The following is a 19,187-nucleotide window of genomic DNA, read 5'->3' as shown; positions in this document are numbered from 1 at the left end:
TACAAATACAATAATGTTTGATTTCAACAAAATGCAGTACACAACAAATTGAAATTTAAGAGTACACAATACGTAGTCCAAAAAGAAAGCATTTTTGCATATTGATATACAGTGAAAAAAACCTTGTAAGACTCCCTACCTTTTATACCCTCTTTGTCAGACTTTCTCTTCATAGCCTTTGTACATTTACCCGCATTTTAAAACTCCTTTCTTTTTAAGACCTGATTTTTAAGCCTCTCAGATTTGTGGAGGTTTTAAAAGGGGGGGGGGGGGGGGGGGGCACTGTAATCATACGGAATTAACACCGGACATTTCTTGTGCATATTCAACGTGTATTGCACCCACACCAATAAGCAAGCCTCGCGGTTTAACTTAATGCATAGCATCAAAGATAGTTTCCACAGAAGTACAATGCCGCTGTCGATGTAATATTACAACATTAGCCTACGTGTTGGGAGAAACAATAGTTTTTTTGTTTATTGTTCAAGCTTCACACTGGTCAAACACGCTCAGTGCAAACACATAATTATATCTAAAGGCATATGGGTGCGTCTCAGAATCTCGTCCTCTGTTTGTGACATTATCACCAAAAGTAAAATCTTCCCAGAAAACGTTGATAATACTATTTACACACTTCTCAGGGTGTACCTTTTCAGCTTAAACAAGAAAAAATATAACATTGCCTTTAGTTTGCCATATATTGAGCATTATTTGGACCATGTGTGCAAAATCACCCGTGTAACATGGAAACAATAAAAGACAAAAAAACTGCATTTATAAGGCTGAAAACGACTTTTATTCAGTTATTATTGTTGAATCACAAGCCATTATAGAGTTCAATATGAAATGACTACATGCAAACAACAAAATGTTTTTTTCAAAGTTCCATGCATTCGTCAAAATTTCAATACAAAAATGAAAATTAATTAATGATATCCTGATCAGAACATGTTGATACATGGCATTCATTCAGTCTTATTGACATTTAACCTTCACAATAGCATATATACAAAGATTTGTTGCTCTAAGACAAAATGTTAGAAAGTTATCCCAAAAGAATGCAAAATGGTCACCGATGTAACATGGAAACATCACTTTTGTAACAAAGAAACGGTTATGCTTTTTCCCACAAACTTTACTAAATGAAGCTGATTTTGCAACCAGATTCTTCTTAGGTAAAATGCCAAACACTAAAACAGGAACAGAAAGAAAAAAAGCTGGACAAAATCAAGCAAACTTTGCCCCAAAAAAGAGAAACATTAATGAAAAGTTCATCACCGACGTAACTCGGAAACGAACAACCAGACATGTATTATAAGGTTTGACATGAAGAATGCAAATGTTCAAAAGTGGTTCATTCAATTGTTAAGACAATAAACCAAAGGCATTGGTTACATATAGGACAGTTGCCACTTGCAGTTAATTAATTTATTTTAAAAGAAATAATGCCCCCTGGCATTGAAGGTGGGGTCACGAATCATGGTTGCATCAGATGTAGGGACTAAGGAAATATCATCGATCCCTGGAAAGCAATAGTAGTTCCCCTTCGGTTTCCTTCGAAGGAACGTTACCACCAGTTCATCAGGTCGAATCTCTTGCACCTGAAACATGCAAGTACCTGCGATTTCAACTAAAGATTGATGCAATATGTGTACTAGTTTCACTAACATGAATTTGTTTAATGTCTATCAAGATTTTGATGCATCCACATTCACTGGCTAAAAACAAAATAAAGTAATTATTTTGTTCATACTTACCATTCCATTGAACATACAACTTTTACAATTAAAGAAAACATTGACACTTACCGTTCCTTTAAATGGATTTCGGAAATTTAATTTTGATCATAATTTTTTATATTTTTAATTTTCAGAGCTTGTTTTTAATCCAAATATAACATATTTATATGTTTTTGGAATCAGGAAATGATGTGAAATAAGATGAATGTAAATGTGGATCGTTTTATATTAAAAAAAAAAATTATTACAATTTTCAGATTTTTAATGGCCAAAGCCATTAATTAATTTTTAAGCCACCAAGCTGAAATGCAATACCGAAGTCCGGCCTTCGTCGAAGATTGCTTTACACAAATTTCAATCAATTTAATTGAAAAATGAGGGTGTGACAGTGCCGCCTCAACTTTTACAAAAAGCCGGATATGACGTCATCAAAAGTATTTGTCGAAAAAAAAAAGAAAAACGTCCGGGGATATCATACCCAGGAACTCTCATGTCAAATTTCATAAAGATCGGTCAAGTAGTTTAGTCTGAATCGCTCTACACACACACACGCACAGACAAACAGACACATACACACACATACACCACGACCCTCGTTTCGATTCCTCCTCTATGTTAAAACATTTAGTCAAGTTTTGACTACGTGAAATCGAAAGAAAAACTATTATTAACAAATGTTTAGCCTAATTTTTCACTTCATAGAATATCATAGCAGCAAAAACTCACCTTTTCTTAAGAACCTTGGGTGTTGATCACTGTCGTAACAAAATCACAGACTTCGGAAACATTCTCGAAATCTTTCTTCGCTGCTGGAACCTGAACTATTTCTCTCTGTAACTGCGCATGCGTAGTCACCCGCACCTCTAAATCACTACGCGCAAAATAGTTTTAATCTTTCTTCAAAACTCTGAACATTATTTGCAAAACCGTTCACCATCGTAACGGAATTTTGAAGAAGCATGTCATATTGCGCAACTTTCAACTTAGTTTGCAGATGCAATTTTGAGAAAATAATACTTAAATAACATTTAACTTAGCGAGTTTCTATGCCCTTTCATGTCAAGATCGTGTTGAAGATGAATATGCAAATTCTAAAATTCAAATTTAGGACTTGTTGCTGTTGCACGCGTGTGGAAACCTATGTTACGACAGTGATGGCAAACTTTCAAGCGATTAATTTCGTTTAAAAAAACAATTCTGTGGACAAAATAACATTTCAACTGTCAAGTACACTTAAACCTAACACACATAACAAAAATAGCAGTCCTTGGACATTCTAAACGATTCTTGTAGTGAGGTACAAAACTAGTTGATGGTTCATGTCACAGATCAGACCTCCATTTTTCACGCATTTAATCATTTCTTTCGCAAAACAACCTTCATAATAATCATGCAAAATACTCAGTTTTGTTTGTACTATTTCTTTATTCATTTTACTTCTCAAAAATACCAATATCATGATTTAAAATTCAGTATGTTTCAATTGTGGGCTAATTTGATTATGGCACACACAAAAGGATCAGTTTCTGAGACGCACCCATATATATTTACCAACCTCACCCCTACACACACACCTTTTAAAAATACTTCAGAAAAGAGTCGAAACAAAATTAAACAAGTCGCGTAAGGCGAACATACAACATTTAGTCAAGATGTCGAACTCACAGAATGAACTGAACGCACTGCATGTTTTCACCAAGACTCGTAGCATCGTCAGTCAACAGGGAAAAAAAAGCAGTGACATTGACAAGCCAGAATAGCACGGTAGTGGTTGCGCTGAGCACGATAGCATGCTTTTCTGTATCTCTGATAATCCAAATATATCATATCTATATGTTTTTGGAATCAGGAACCGACAGGAAATAAGATGAAATTTAAATCGATTTAAGAAATTTAATTTTAATCATAATTTTCATATTTTAATTTTCAGACCTTGTTTTTAATCCGATTATAACATATATAATATATATATATGTGTTTGGAATCAGAAAATGATTAAAAATAAGATGAACATTGTTTTTGGATTGTTTTATAAAAAAAAAATTATTTACAAATTTCAGATTTTTAATGACCAAACTCATTAATTAATTTTTAAGCCTCCAAGCTGAAATGCAATACCAAAGTCCGGCCTTCGTCGAAGATTGCTTGGTCAAAATTTCAATCAACTTCACTGAAAAATGAGGGTGTGACAGTGCCGCCTCAACTTTTACAAAAAGCTATGATATGATATGACGTCATCAAAGACATATATCGAAAAAATATTTTTTGAAATGTCTGGGGATATAATTCCCAGGAACTCTCATGTATAGTTTCATGAAGATCGGTCCAGTAGTTTATTCTGAATCGGTCTACACACACACACAAACACACACAACCCTCGTCTCGATTACCCCTCTATGTTAAAACATTTAGTCAAAACTTGACTAAATTTAACAACATAATTCGAGTCAGTTGATCAATAAAACCCCCGCGGGTTAGGGGGAAGAATTTACCCGATGCTCCCCAGCATGTCGTAAGAGGCGACTAACGGATTCTGTTTCTCCTTTTACCCTTGTTAAGTGTTTCTTGTGTAGAATATAGTCAATGTTTGTGAAGATTTTAGTCAAGCAGTATGTAAGAAATGTTAAGTCCTTTGTGCTGGAAACTTGCATTCTCCCAGTAAGGTAATATATTGTACTACGTTGCAAGCCCCTGGAGCAATTTTTTGATTGGTGCTTTTGTGAACAAGAAACAATTAACAAGTGGCTCTATCCCATCTCCCCACCCTCCCCCCCCCCCCCTTTCCCCGTCGCGATATAACCTTCGTGGTTGAACACCAAATAAAGAAAAGAAAGAAAGATCAATAAAAGATGTGTGTCAAACACAAAATAAATTATCTGCTTCCAGTTCAACACTTTTCTGAAGGATTGAACTAGTTTGCTATTCCGCGTTGTGGTTGGGATGTGTGTGTGTGTGTGTGTGTGTGTGTGTGTGTGTGTGTGTGTGTGTGTGTGTGTGTGTGTGTGTGTGTGTGTGTGTGTGTGTGTGTGTGCGTGCGTGCTCCAAAACCATTTAAAACAAGAAATTCCTCCGAGGTAGGAAAAACACCCCCGTCAAAGGGAAATAACCTTCTCAGTTGGTGGCAGTGACTGAGTGAGAATGGTTATTTCCCTTTGACCATTAAGATGTCCCTCTATAAGTCCTTGTAGAATCTTAATCCACCAATAACTCCCTAACCGTGTGTTTGACTGGTCCCAATTTTTGTAAGGACCGTCTCAGGAATGTATAGAACCTGTTCACCAAGTTTGGTGACGATCGGTCCGTTCATTCTTGAGATCTATATGCGAACACAAACAAACAAACAAACACATGGACCGAATCCAATAACTCCCTAACCGTGTGTTTGACTGGTCCCAATTTTTGTAAGGACCGTCTCAGGAATGCATAGAACCTGTTCACCAAATTTGGTGACGATCGGTCCGTTCATTCTTGAGATCTATATGCGAACACAAACAAACAAACACATGGACCGAATCCTATACACACCCCTATACCGGGCGGTCTCAGCATATTTTCAGAAGTTGTCTCAAGCCTGTCCTTAACTGGGCGATGGGACTTCGCGAAGTATACCTCGCGACGCTTGTCGCACGAAGCTTTTGCACCAAGTTTTCGGTTAAAAATAAGTCGACTTCGGGCTCAATAAGGGACGGGCTTAATTCTCAGGACATCTCTAGAAGTTCTCGCAGTGGTGTGTGTATTCTCAGAACAACTCTAGAAGTTCTCGTAGTGGTGTGTGTAGTCTCAGGACAACTCTAGAAGTTCTCGTAGTGGTGTGTGTAGTCTCAGGACAACTCTAGAAGTTCTCATAGTGGTGTGTGTATTAGGACAACTCTAGAAGTTCTCGTAGTGGTGTGTGTATTCTCAGGACAACTCTAGAAGCTCTCGTAGTGGTGTGTGCATTCTCAGAACAACTCTAGAAGTTCTCGTAGTGGTGTGTGCATTCTCAGGACAACTCTAGAAGTTCTCGTAGTGGTGTGTGCATTCTCAGGACAACTCTAGAAGTTCTCGTAGTGGTGTGTGCATTCTCAGGACAACTCTAGAAGTTCTCGTAGTGGTGTGTGCATTCTCAGGACAACTCTAGAAGTTCTCGTAGTGGTGTGTGCATTCTCAGGACATCTCTAGAAGTTCTCGTAGTGGTGTGTGCATTCTCAGAACAACTCTAGAAGTTCTCGTAGTGGTGTGTGTAGTCTCAGGACAACTCTAGAAGTTCTCATAGTGGTGTGTGTATTAGGACAACTCTAGAAGTTCTCGTAGTGGTGTGTGTATTCTCAGGACAACTCTAGAAGTTCTCGTAGTGGTGTGTGCATTCTCAGAACAACTCTAGAAGTTCTCGTAGTGGTGTGTGCATTCTCAGGACAACTCTAGAAGTTCTCGTAGTGGTGTGTGCATTCTCAGGACAACTCTAGAAGTTCTCGTAGTGGTGTGTGTATTCTCAGGACAACTCTAGAAGTTCTCGTAGTGGTGTGTGTAGGTGTAGCCCTCTGTTCTGTTGAGCGCGGTGCACGCCGTCTGTACTGATGACGTCATGGGGCCAGGTCCACAACTGAATACTCCGAAACGTTTAACCTGAAAGCACACATGGAAACCCCGATTTTTTTTTTTAGCTGCACATCATGATATCTTTAACGTATATTATTGTTAACAATTATGCAGTACGTGTTACACAACCAAAATTTCTACTCATGTCTACTTTTTCAGACATAACCTAGCTGCAGTAGACAAACTCCGGAAAATAACTGTCGGGTTGGTATGGGTTGTGAAAGAGTGAATACTCTTGCTTTTAGTGAGGCAAACTTTCTACACGTGCTTCACGTGTTTCAGAGACACCCTTCGCTAGTGACTGGCCCATAGTGTCACGTGGAAATGTTTGACTCACTAAATGCAAGAACATTCACTCTTTCACAACCCGTACAAACCGGACAGAGTTATTCTCGAACATCCTATTTCCAACTTGGTCGTGTAACAGAGTTTGGTTCCCCGCAAGGTTTGTTGATTTGTCTCGATCACCACATCATGTGCATCGCGCCTCATTTGTTGATAACTGGACGGCTCTGATACTGCTTTTTGTTTTGTTTTGTTTTGTAGTTTGTCAGTTTTGAAAACAATGTCCGAGGCCAATGCTAAATGTGCTCATTAATTTAAGAAAATCAATAGTTACAATGTAGTTATAATGATGATTTCTTAAGTGCAGAAAACTGCAAGTAAAGGAATATTTAAATCCAATTAGTAAACTCCACAAACGTGTGTGTGTGTGTGTGTGTGTGCGTGTGTGTGTGTGTGTGTGTGTGTTTGTGTGTGTGTATTTGTGTGTGTGTGTGCGTGTGTGTGTGTGTGTGTGTTTGTGTGTGTGTGTGTGTATGTATTTGTGTGTGTGTGTGTGTGTGTGTGTCTGTCTGTCTGTGCCTGTGTGTCTGTCAGTGACGTGTCTCTGAGATAGAAAGAGAGAGGGAGAGCAAAAGAGATAGAGAGAAAGGTGTTCGCGCGTGTCGCATGTGTCTTTGGTTATGAGGGGGAGTAGGGGGGGGGGGATCTTTGGTGATGCTGTCAAGATGAGTGTGGTCAGTGTCGCACCTTGGGGTGTTCAAGCTGCAGGGAGAACAAGAACTCCACGAAGTCGGGACGGCCGAAGTGCGTGGTGGCCTTGAGTCCCGTGATCAGGCTGCGCTCATCCACCTTCTGGAAGTGTCGCTCACAGATGTACTGAAAACACACACACAAAACCGGGGCATTATTATATTATATATATATATATTATAAACAATTGTTTCTTTCACAATTTCTGATGTTTTATGTATATATATATATATATATTTTTAAATTTTTTTTTTTTAATCTAGTTAAACAACATAAGACTAAGCACAATCAACAACAGCACACGAAATCTTTGAGAAAAAGCATGCATCGTGCTTACAATGTGCATGCATCATAATCACACCTCCATACACATACATACCTAAAGTGTGGATGGTTACCTAAGAGGCGGCACTGGGTGTAGTGCCTTTCTAGTGCACTTGCACGACAACAGCACTGGGTGCAGTACTCGCTCCGGCATCGAAGAATTTTGCACTAAAAAATGCACAAAATTTGACCTATTTCGTCGCCTATAGAGGACGGAAAGAATGTCATTTTGAACATTGTTATGACATTCTTTCCGTCAAAAAAGTCAATTTAACGGTGTTAAATGAAGCGAGCATCCACACAATTAGGTTGCCATCCAGAGTTTAGGTTGCCATCCACGTGTGGATAGTTGCCTTATGGTGATTTAGGCAACCAAACCTGTGGAAACATGGGTACACACACACACACACACACACACACACATACACACATACACAAACACACACACACACACATACACACACACACATACACACACACACACACATATACATACACACACACACACACACCACACATATATATGCAGACACACACACACACACACATACACACACACACATATTCACATACACACAGACACAGACACACACACACACACATACACACACACACACACACACACACACACACACACACACACACACACAAGCGCGCGCAACAGGCATACTGACCAGCATGGTGGTGCGCAGGTCGTACTTCTGTTTGAACTGCGTGATGAAGATGTGAGTGTCCACCACCTGTCGCGTGTCAGTGTCCTCTACCTCACGGATGACGTCAGTCAGCCATTCGAAGCTCTTCTGGGTCCGAGTCACCCATATGAAGTACACCTGCACACCACATCACAAGCTCGAATCACGGCTGGATCAAGGGGGGGGAGGGGGTCCTTGGTTCTGGAAGCCACCCCCATCCCTAGCCCAGCAAATGTACCTTTTTACATTTAGTCAAGACGAGGGTCGTGGTGTATGTGTGTGTGTGTGTGTGTGTGTGTGTGTGTGTGTGTGTAGAGCGATTCAGAGTAAACTACTGGACCGATCTTTATGAAATTTTACATGAGAGTTCCTGGGTATGATATCCCCAGACTATTTTTCATTTTTTGGATAAATGTCTTTGATGACGTCATATCCGGCTTTTTGTAAAAGTTGAGGCGGCATTGTCACACCCTCATTTTTCAATCAAATTGATTGAAATTTTGGCCAAGCAATCTTCGACGAAGGCCGGACTTTGGTATTGCATTTCAGCTTGGAGGCTTAAAAATTAATTAATGACTTTGGTCATTAAAAATCTGAAAATTGTAATTAAAATTATTTTTTTATAAAATAATCCAAAATTACGTTCATCTTATTCTTCATCATTTTCTGATTCCAAAAACATATAAATATGTTATATTCGGATTAAAAACAAGCTCTGAAAATTAAAAATATAAAAATTATGATTAAAATAAAATTTCCGAAATCGATTTAAAAACAAATTTTCATCTTATTCCTTGTCGGTTCCTGATTCCAAAAACATATAGATATGATATGTTTGGATTAAAAACACGCTCAGAAAGTTAAAACGAAGAGAGGTACAGAAAAGCGTGCTATGCAGCACAGCGCAACCACTACCGCGCTAAACAGGCTCGTTAATTTCACTGCCTTTTGCACGAGCGGCGGACTACGGTCATTGTGAAAAAAATGCAGTGTGTTCAGCTTCATTCTGTGAGTTCCACAGCTTGACTAAATGTAGTAATTTCGCCTTATGCGACTTGTTTTCTTCTTAAGACCTCACATAGGGTGACCGAAACAAACAATGCAAGCCACTAACATGCTACAGTCGATGCCAGTCGATGTCCCTTACCTTGTCGACAGTTACAGTAATAACTAAACAATTTGGTCAGCGAAATAATTCATATTTGGTGTACATTGGCTTGAGGTATGGGATGATACGTTCACAATGTTTAAGGTATCAAATAACCAAAGGGAAGTAATCGCTCTTTATGCATACGACATGTGTAATAGAGTAAGCGAGAGTTGTACGGAACCTTTTCTCCTGGCACCTGAGAGAATAACAAGCATTGAAATTAACAAGCGACTTTCATCCTCAAAAAAGGATGATCACCGCAAGCTCATATGCTCATCATTCTCCAAGGCACTCCAACTAACACTTACGTACACAGTCATATACAAGAACCAGCTTATATTCTCGACCGGACTTAGTCCTTAGATCAAGACTGGTTTAAACAGAACAAACACACAAACACACACATTGTTACAGGGTCGCCTCGAAAGTATCAGTTAGAATTTCAAACAGAATGAGGCAGAGTGATGTTAAGATGTTAAACGAATACTGTTATGCTCTTTCAAAAATTGATTCCAAATTCGGGGATTGAGTCAAAAGTACGAGGTTTGGCACCGAGTGTTTGTCACTAACGCGATTTCAGCCCTACAGATTTTTACCTGTTGATTTTTCTAAAAAGCCTTACAACCCCGACAGAGTTATTTCCGAACATCGTCCATCTATAGCTCTTTCAAAACAACGACATCAACATACACAGTAGTGTCTAGCGTACCTTTTGACACGTGATGAGCGCCCCGGTGCGTGACTTGAAGGCGATGTCCTTGAGGATGGAGGCGAAGGGCGTGACCCCGATCCCCCCGCCCACCAGCACCGCCACGTCACACGAGTACCAGTCCTGGTGACCCTCCCCGAACGGTCCGTCCAGGAACAGCTACATACGACAGGTAACGTGACGTCATTATTCACTTTATGACGTCTTCTCGAACTATGTTTTACTTCTGACGTCAGAGATTTGATTTTAGAAGTTGGGGTTAAGAAGTGACGTCCTGTTTTTTTTAGGGGATGTCGTTTCTTATTAACTGATTACCTAATAATTAAGGAGATACGACACTTGGCAGTCACACTGACTCCATAGCTATGTCTATCTTCTTAACCTTGGGTTCTGACACCAACAAAACATGCCACGGTATATACAACACTACAATATAAACGTCAAGTCAGAGATCCTTCTCTTATAAAACACGATCCCGTCGCTGTCTCTTTCTCTGTTTTTCTCTTTGTCACTCTCACTCTGTCTGTCTGCCTGTCTGCCTAGCTGCCTGCCTGTCTGTCTGTCTGTCTGTCTGTCTCTCTCTCTCTCTCTCTCTGTCTGTCTGTCTGTCTCTCTGTCTCTGTCTCTGTCTCTCTGTCTCTGTCTCTGTCTCTCTCTCTCTCTCTCTCTCTCTCTCTCTCTCTCTCTCTCTCTCTCTCTCTCTCTCAAGTTCAAGTTTTATTAGTCCATACTGGAGGCATTTTGAATTTTTTTTTTATTTATGAAAAACTGTTACAAATTCTATTAATAAAGTCCAAAATATTCTTTAGCACTTTCTTTTTCTTAGTAGCAAACAACTTTTTAAATTTAAGTGCATTAGGTTTTTTCCAATAATAAGGTGGTAACAACTCAGCTCTTTCTTCTTTGAAAAAATCACAGACAAATAAATAATGAAATTCATCACCTATGTCTTGTGATACACATTTGGTGCAAGTTCTTTCTGACCTCGGGATATTAAGATAACGTTCTTTCTGTACAGGTAAATTGTTGTTTAATGTTCTAAACTTCATCATTGAAACACATTGCTGATATGGCAGGTGTGTGACATAGTCTTCACGTGCAAAAATATCTTAAAATTCGATAATTCCAAAACATTTTTTTTTCTCCAATTTCTGTAAACCATTTATGGATATACTGGTCATACAACCTTCTTTTTACTTTCTTTTTAAACCATGCGCTTGAGTATTGAACATTTTCTTGAAAAGTCCAAAGGCCAGAGAGACCAATTTCATTTAAGGTTTTTTTCAATAAAACATAAATAATTAGATTCAATCATCTTGTTGATATACAATTTATAAGTAAAGCAATACACAATACTTGAAAATTTATTTTTATGAATAGGACTAATCAGTTTATACCAATAGCAAAGCATTCTACATTTCATATTAACATCTAGTGGATATCTTCCAAGATCACCAAATATCATAGCATTTGGAGTTGTTTTTTTTAGTTTGAAAACAATTTTATAAAAACGCAAATAAAATTTAGTAGCAAGTTCACAGGAACCAAAACCCCATACTTCACATCCGTACAGTAAAATTGGAGCAATCATTTTTTATCGAACAGGTCAACTTGTATGTCCACAGGCAGTGACAATTGTCTACAATGATTGATTGATTGACAAGTACGCAAAAGAACAAACATTGCCCTTGAGGCACGATCATATAGATTCTTCTGTGCGACCGAAAATTTATTATTATAATTAATCTTAAGGCCCAGGTACATCACATCAAACAGCAGTACCTTGGGATAAGGATCACCACCCAGCACATCGCTGTCATAGGCTTGCCTCAGGTTGGAGGTCCAGGGCCCGACTGCCCGGATGTGGAGAGACAGGTGGCGCTCGTGCGGAGAGGAAGTGAGGGTAAAGGGGTGGTACTCTTGCCCTCCCAGCTTGAGACAGGCGATCCGGACCCACTGACCCGACTTGTAGTCAAAGTTGGAGGGGCGTTTGAACACAAGCTTTATTACGTCTGGGGAAAGCAAGTCAATCGGTTATAATCATGCAGTGTTGGGGATCCTTGAAATACGCTTTGCTCTAAATAATATATCCCTTGCCTTGTCGCCCTTTGTTTGTTTAACCTGTCCTTAATTGAGCCCGAAGTCGACCACGCAAAGACTTCGCGAAGTCTTTTTACCGAAAACTCAGCGCTAAAGCTCCGTGCAGACAGCTTCGCAAAGTATACTTCGCGTAGTCGACTTCGCCCAGTTAAGGGCAGGCTAAAGTTAATTTCTAAGCTGAGATCAACAACTTATCATACAAATTTGTTCATTGCAATCCAGTTGATCAAGGATAAGCTTACCAAGTGACTACATAATTTATGCATGTCGGCATCAGTGATACCGTGTAAACTTGTAAGGCAACATATCCCACTGTCAGATTTGTTCTATGGCACTGCCTTGCATCGTGGCTGCGTCACCAATGTTTTCTTTTTTGTTTGACTTGCATATAACAGGAAGACATTCACACAATAAATGCTGAAGGTAAAAATAAAACTGGCCATTGTAAGACATCACACTTGCAAGGGGAGCAACGTTTGAACTAGCGAAACAAAAGGTTAGGCTACTCGGTTCATTCATCCCAACAGATCGCACAAACAAATTCACCCACAAGGCCTAATAGCACAACACAGACATCGGCTGGTTGGCTGGTTATTGTTTTGTATAGTCCCTACAACCTATATGTCTATCCAAGACCGATGCAATTTTGTTTCCTTTCTCAGTTTACATGACAGTAACCACGCTTAAAACAAGTTTGGTTTAGGTCTATCACAGTAAAAATAGTTAAAGTTCTAAAAAGCTTACGTCTTTTCAAATTTGTTACTTCAAAACCCGTTAAAAATCTGAATCTCTTTCAAATTTTGTTAATAATCTTAATCACCTTTTAAGAAATTTTTTTTAAATCTTCTCCGGAGGGGTTTGGGGGGGGGGGGGGGTGGACACAACAAGACAGAGAAACCCACCAGAAGGCAACAGCTCAGCCAGTAGCACGGGGATCTCGATACGATTCCTGCTGACGGACATGAGCCTGTCCAAGACGAAGATGACGAGAGGGCCGAGCAGGTACCAAGGAAACAGCGGGTCCTGCACCAGTCGCCCCACGCCGTGGAGGAAGGTGAGGAAGTAGACGAGGGGGTAGAGGGAGTGGGTGAACCAGAAGGCGGTGAAGACCTGGCGCCTTGCCCACTGGTGAGCGAAGACGTACATGATGAAGATCACCACCGTCACCAGCACCCCCGCCAGACCCGTGATCGTCTGGAACGCCCAGTAGTGGAAGTACGCGAACCCCGTCGACCTGTCAGGCATACGATCCAAAATCAAATGGATTGGGTTTAACCGGTTCGTGGCACATGAAGCAGTCGGTATTATTATTATTATTATTGTGATCATTTTTATGCGCCTAATCTAGATATAGCCCTAGGCGCTTACATATTAATTTCTGCCGTTTGAAATGGAATTTTTTACAGACAGACAGACAAACAGACATTTTTTACACACAATATATAACGCATTCACATGTTGATTTTTGGTATGTATCTAAGTGATCTTATATCTTGTAAAAGCCTGACCAGATTTATTCAATTATTTATTTATTTATTTATTTCCGAAATATTTTTTTTAAAAAGCAATACTTGTATTTTCTCCCCTGAATGGAGAAGTTACAGTGTGCCCTTGATGTGTAAATGAATACACCACACACGCATACACTGTGTGTTGTTTGTCTTCTTCTCCTGTTGTTGTTTATTGAACGGTTTGTAGCCCGTTGAAGCAAGTTATCCAGTTCGACATGCAGTGAAAGGGTTAATTAAAGAAATATTACTGACCCAAAATCTTATTGCCCAAAGAGCTATACAGTTCCGATTGGGGGTTGTAATTATGTCGGCACACTCTAGCAATACCCTTAAATTAGTGTTTGAATGCTTAGCTATTCAAATTTGAATTTCTACGAAACAAAGGGACGTATAGGGCCAAATGAGGTAAGGCCTTAAGATGAAGGAGAGAGGGGCGACTCAATGAAGTAAGGCATTAAAGGCACAGTAAGCCTCCCGTAAACCATCACAGAGCTCCCCGAGCGTCTACATACAGTACAAGCATACTTCCATTTAAACGCTCACCGAACGGGAACATCCTGGCTGCTTTCTGTCGAGCGTGAGAAATTTTCAAAGAATTTATTTTCGTGGACTTGGTCCTCTACAAGAATGGCGCCTCGTTTTGGTGCTGGACGGCTGTATGAATATTCAATACCGGAAATCACGTCCGGACAGTAAGCCTCCCGTAAACCATCACAGATACTGTCAGGCTTTTACACACAGTACAAACACCCTTCCATTTGAACGCTCACCAAACGGGAACATCCTAGGTGCCCTACGTAAAGAGCGAGCAATTTGTAAAGAATTAATTTTGCAGATTGTCTCGAACACTTTTTGGACCCATCCTGAACTCAGGTCAAAAATGAGTTACTTCCCTTCGGGTCTCATTCTATCGATGTAAACTGGCCATAGCCGTGGATCGATGATTATCAGAATGTTTTTGGACCGTGGTGCGTTTTTGCGCTAGACCTAACTGTTAAAATCTAAATAATAAATTGACAGCTTGTTACACAAACAGTCTTTAATCATAAAAGAATTCTTTTTTCATCAAGACACGATCAGTACAATTCGAAGTTGTGAAAGTTTGAAAAAAGAAAAGCCCGGAAGCAGGGTCACGCAAGGGTCGTAGCAGACGACGGTGTATGCATATCGCCGTTCCTCTCAACAGTCAAAAGCCATCGCTAGAGTTCTTGTGAACCACAGCCGTTTGTTTCGTGCATAAAAACGTGCTATTGTAGATAAGCTCACATCGAGTCGCATTCAAATGACTAACTGACGACTACATTGTGAAAAAGGGAAACTGGATCACACGGGTTCACGATGGCTCAGGGGTAAGATAAACCACGCAAAAATAAATTCTTTGAAAATTGTTCGCTCTTTACGGAGGGCACCTAGGATGTTCTCAATCGGTGAGTGTTTAAATGAAAGGGTGTTTGTACTGTGTGTAAAAGCCTGACCGTATCTGTGATGGTTTACGGGAGGCTTACTGTGCCTTTAAGAGTAAGAAGAGAGGGTTGACTCACGGCGTGAAGTAAGGCATTAAGAGTAAGAAGAGAGGGTTGACTCACGGCGTGAAGTAAGGCATTAAGAGTAAGAAGAGAGGGTTGACTCACGGCGTGAAGTACTCCCGGAAGAAGCAGTTGACGTTGGTGGTGGTCTGGGTACACATGCAGTACAGGTTGGTCCCGTGGCCCACGATGTGAATGACTGTAATTCAACGATTCAATTCAATTCAACTTTATTGTGTGAGTGTGGAACTTACGGAAATTTGTCTTTACACACGCACAAATAAAATCACAGTCCTTACATAAGAATCGCAAGCTCGAAACATATAACAAATCACACAAATTTACATACATATATCTAAAACCACACACACTCACACCTTCACATAAATAACAATCTATATACTCTCATGTGTCACATGTAAGGCAGGATCAAAGTTTATACTTGACAGTTGAATGTGGCCTAAAACGTTTACTCGGTATCACTATTTCCCTTATGCATATTAGTTGTGTGTAAATAAACACACAGTTCGGTTCAACGTTTGAGTAGTGTAGCTCCCCAGTTCACATGCTAAACGAGAACATATTTAGATTAAATAATTTGATAACTGAACTAATGATCTTTCTTAATCCTGGTCTATTTTATCACAAGGCTAGACGATACAGGCAAGTTTCCAAAAAACGTGCAGTACTAAGTATTTAGCTTCTGCAATTGTGACAGCAACTTCTCAAAAGCGTGCATTTTTAAACATCCAGTTCGTACAACTATGACTATTTTTTCGTGACAAACTGGTGAAACTATTAATTAATGATCGAATATACAATTGCAAGAAATGACTGTGTATATTCCAAGAAATAACTGTCTTTTGAAGCGTGTAAAATTGATAAAGAAGTATTATGAAATCTAAATGATGATTGTATCCCTTTTTCGCCATGTTGTAATCGTAGTATGTTTATTATCTTTGTTAATTACGATGGTCATAACACTTACTCGTGGCCAGCATGGCGAGAACGGCGATATACTTGTGGAACGCCACCGCCGAGTCAAAGGGCACGAAGCGATGAAGGAAGGTCTCGCGCATGCGCGTGATGAGGTTCCGACACATGGTGAGCAGTAGGCTGACGTAGGTGAACATGATGACGCTGGCAGAGCCCCGGATCATAGCTGTGGTCCACGCGCCCGACAGACGACGGAGGCCTGCGTGCTCCCGTCCTGCTGCGTAGACTGCGAGGACAGAGACAAACTGGAGTCTTACTTCTACTATCTTCAACTATAGAAAAAGTAATATCGCATAAGAACAAGAACAAGAATTCAATTCGTCATTCGACTTCGTCGTGGAATTTGGGCGTTACTCGTTATAAACAGATTTTCAAGAGAAGGGAAAACATGATTATTTTTATTATGAAATAGAGTTAATATTCGTTTGTGGTTTGGATAGAAAGATAAAATCATTGTCATTCGTATTTAAGAGTATATTTTTCATGGATCGGGCAAGTATTTTTTTCGGAATCGCTCTAAACACACACACACGTACATACACACACACACACACACACACACACACACACACACACACACACACACACACACACACACACACACACACACACACACACATGTACAAAAACCAAGAGGCGAAGCCTTCAAGGCTCACGTAAGAAATAGACAAACAGTAACACAAACTCAATCACTCCGTCACACATACACACCCACACATACAGTAAGCTTAGGTGACACTGTGCAAGAAAGAGAGACACTAGATCTAGATCTGTCTGTGTCTGCATGTACAGGGACACGACTGCCAAATAGTCTCGGCCCGCTCAAAATAACAATGACCGAGACCACACACACCACGCGAGAGAGAAAGACTACAGGGAGGCATGCCGTCATGATGCATTAATTGACGTCAAACACTTTTGACCGTGACGTAATCTTATGCGAGCTTTATCCATAGTCTTGGATAACCACTCACACATAGACTCGGAAATGTTAAAGTTTCTACCACAGACATACACACACACGCACACACACACACACACACACACACGCACAAACGCACAGACAGACAAAGTTACGATCGCATAGGCTACACTTCGTGAGCCAAAAACCATACATACATACACCACCACCCTCGTCTCGATTCCAAGTCTAAGTTACAACATTTAGTCAAAACTAAAGTTCAGCTTACCATTTCAGATCTGGTGGGGCTTTTACAGGAGATAAGACCCCCCCTCCACCTAGAGACATACCCTAAATCAGCATCATCACTGCTTTCGGTACACAGTGAGAATGTTTTGAGGAATTAACTTCACAGATTGCCACCAGTGTCCGTCAAGAAAGCACACAAGCTGTTGATTTTTGGCTCACGTAAGTGTAGCCTATGCGATCGTAACTTTGTCTGTCTGTGCGTGCGTGCGTGTGTGCGTGTGTGTGTATGTCTGTGGTAGAAACTTTAACATTTCCGAGTCTATGTGTGAGTGGTTATCCAAGACTATGGATAAAGCTCGCATAAGATTACGTCACGGTCAAAAGTGTTTGACGTCAATTAATGCATCATGACGGCATGCCTCCCTGTAGTCTTTCTCTCTCGCGTGGTGTGTGTGGTCTCGGTCAGTGTTATTTTGAGCGGGCCGAGACTATTTGGCAGTCGTGTCCCTGTAAGTAGGCTACATGCAGACACAGACAGATCTAGATCTAGTGTCTCTCTTTCTTGCACAGTCGTCACCTAAGCTTACTGTGTGTGTGGGTGTGTATGTGTGACGGAGTGATTGAGTTTGTGTTACTGTTTGTCTATTTCTTACGTGAGCCTTGAAGGCTTCGCCTCTTGTTTTTTAATGTGTCCAAGTACATCCTAAATGCGTCTATTAAAAGAAACCTTAGAATATCTTGTGTTGGAATACCTGTATATATATATATATATATATATATATATATATATATATATATATATATATATATATATATATATATCTATATATATATACGACTTGTGTCTGTGTGTCTGTGTGTCTGTGTGTCTGTGTGTTTGTGTATTTGTGTATTCGCCAGGCACGGCCAAAGTTCTCGATGGATCTGCTTCAAATTTGGTGGGCTTATTCAGAGAGACCCCGGACACAACCTCATCGATGAGATATTTCAACACGTGCTCTCAGCGCGCAGCGCGGAACCGATTTTGGTTCCACCTCAGCTATTTTGGTTCCACCTCAGCTTACCCGGGCCCCCATACCGACACACCATAGCCGCTACACCACATCACAACGCCAAAGTTCTCGGTGGATCTTTTTCAAATTTGGACACCGTATTCAGCTACACCCCGGACACAATATCATCGATGAGATATTTCAACACGTGCTCTCAGCGCGCAGCGCTGAACTCATTTTCGTTTTTGGGTTCATTTCACCATTATAAGTAACTCTTCCTTATCTTCTCCAGTGTTTGGCGTTTATCTCCCTTCCTTCGTGTGGCTTTCCCGTTCAGTTGTAAGTTACTACACTGCGCTGTCCACTGCGCTGAGCGTCTTCGGATATTCCCGGCGTTCTGTTACTGTTACCTATTTTTAGAAGGTCAACGCAGTGTACAGAACGTAAATTGGACCCGTAAATTATCCTCACTGTAAAAGTGCAAAGGTCGAATCAATTTATAGCCACGCGAAAAATACACTGTCATCTATCTCTCTATAGATACGGCTTCTCTGTGTTTGTGTGTGTGTGTGTGTAAGTGTGTGTGTCTCTATGTAATCAACACCTGTGCATTCTTCAGTTCTGTTTGTGATGTGGTCTGGCGGCTTTTGTGTAATTTTATGTACTGGCCTTCCTTTGAGAAGCC

The 19,187-nt window shown here is 40.3% G+C and overlaps 1 protein-coding gene and 1 long non-coding RNA gene across 2 annotated transcripts in view; both read right to left on the bottom strand.

Annotated features, from left to right (window-relative positions):
- Positions 1-2,597, bottom strand: LOC138946988 (uncharacterized). Its single transcript, XR_011449507.1, has 2 exons — positions 2,466-2,597; positions 1-1,601 (listed from the first exon to the last, which is right to left on the bottom strand). It is a non-coding gene; the product is annotated as an uncharacterized lncRNA (long non-coding RNA).
- Positions 2,598-3,144: 547 nt separating this feature from the next.
- Positions 3,145-19,187, bottom strand: part of LOC138946909 (dual oxidase 1-like) — a 67,545-nt gene continuing 51,502 nt past the window's right edge. The window contains exons 24-31 of the mRNA XM_070318312.1: positions 16,353-16,586; positions 15,470-15,563; positions 13,230-13,561; positions 12,010-12,239; positions 10,228-10,386; positions 8,351-8,506; positions 7,350-7,478; positions 3,145-6,344 (exon numbers count right to left, since the gene is read on the bottom strand). Of these exons, the coding sequence (XP_070174413.1) occupies positions 6,222-6,344; positions 7,350-7,478; positions 8,351-8,506; positions 10,228-10,386; positions 12,010-12,239; positions 13,230-13,561; positions 15,470-15,563; positions 16,353-16,586 (1,457 nt within the window). The 3' untranslated portion in view covers positions 3,145-6,221. The remainder of the gene's footprint in view (positions 6,345-7,349; positions 7,479-8,350; positions 8,507-10,227; positions 10,387-12,009; positions 12,240-13,229; positions 13,562-15,469; positions 15,564-16,352; positions 16,587-19,187) is intronic.

Source organism: Littorina saxatilis, linkage group LG1 (genome assembly GCF_037325665.1).
Source record: "Littorina saxatilis isolate snail1 linkage group LG1, US_GU_Lsax_2.0, whole genome shotgun sequence".
NCBI lineage: Eukaryota > Metazoa > Mollusca > Gastropoda > Littorinimorpha > Littorinidae > Littorina > Littorina saxatilis.
This window is presented reverse-complemented; position numbering and strand designations above follow the sequence as displayed.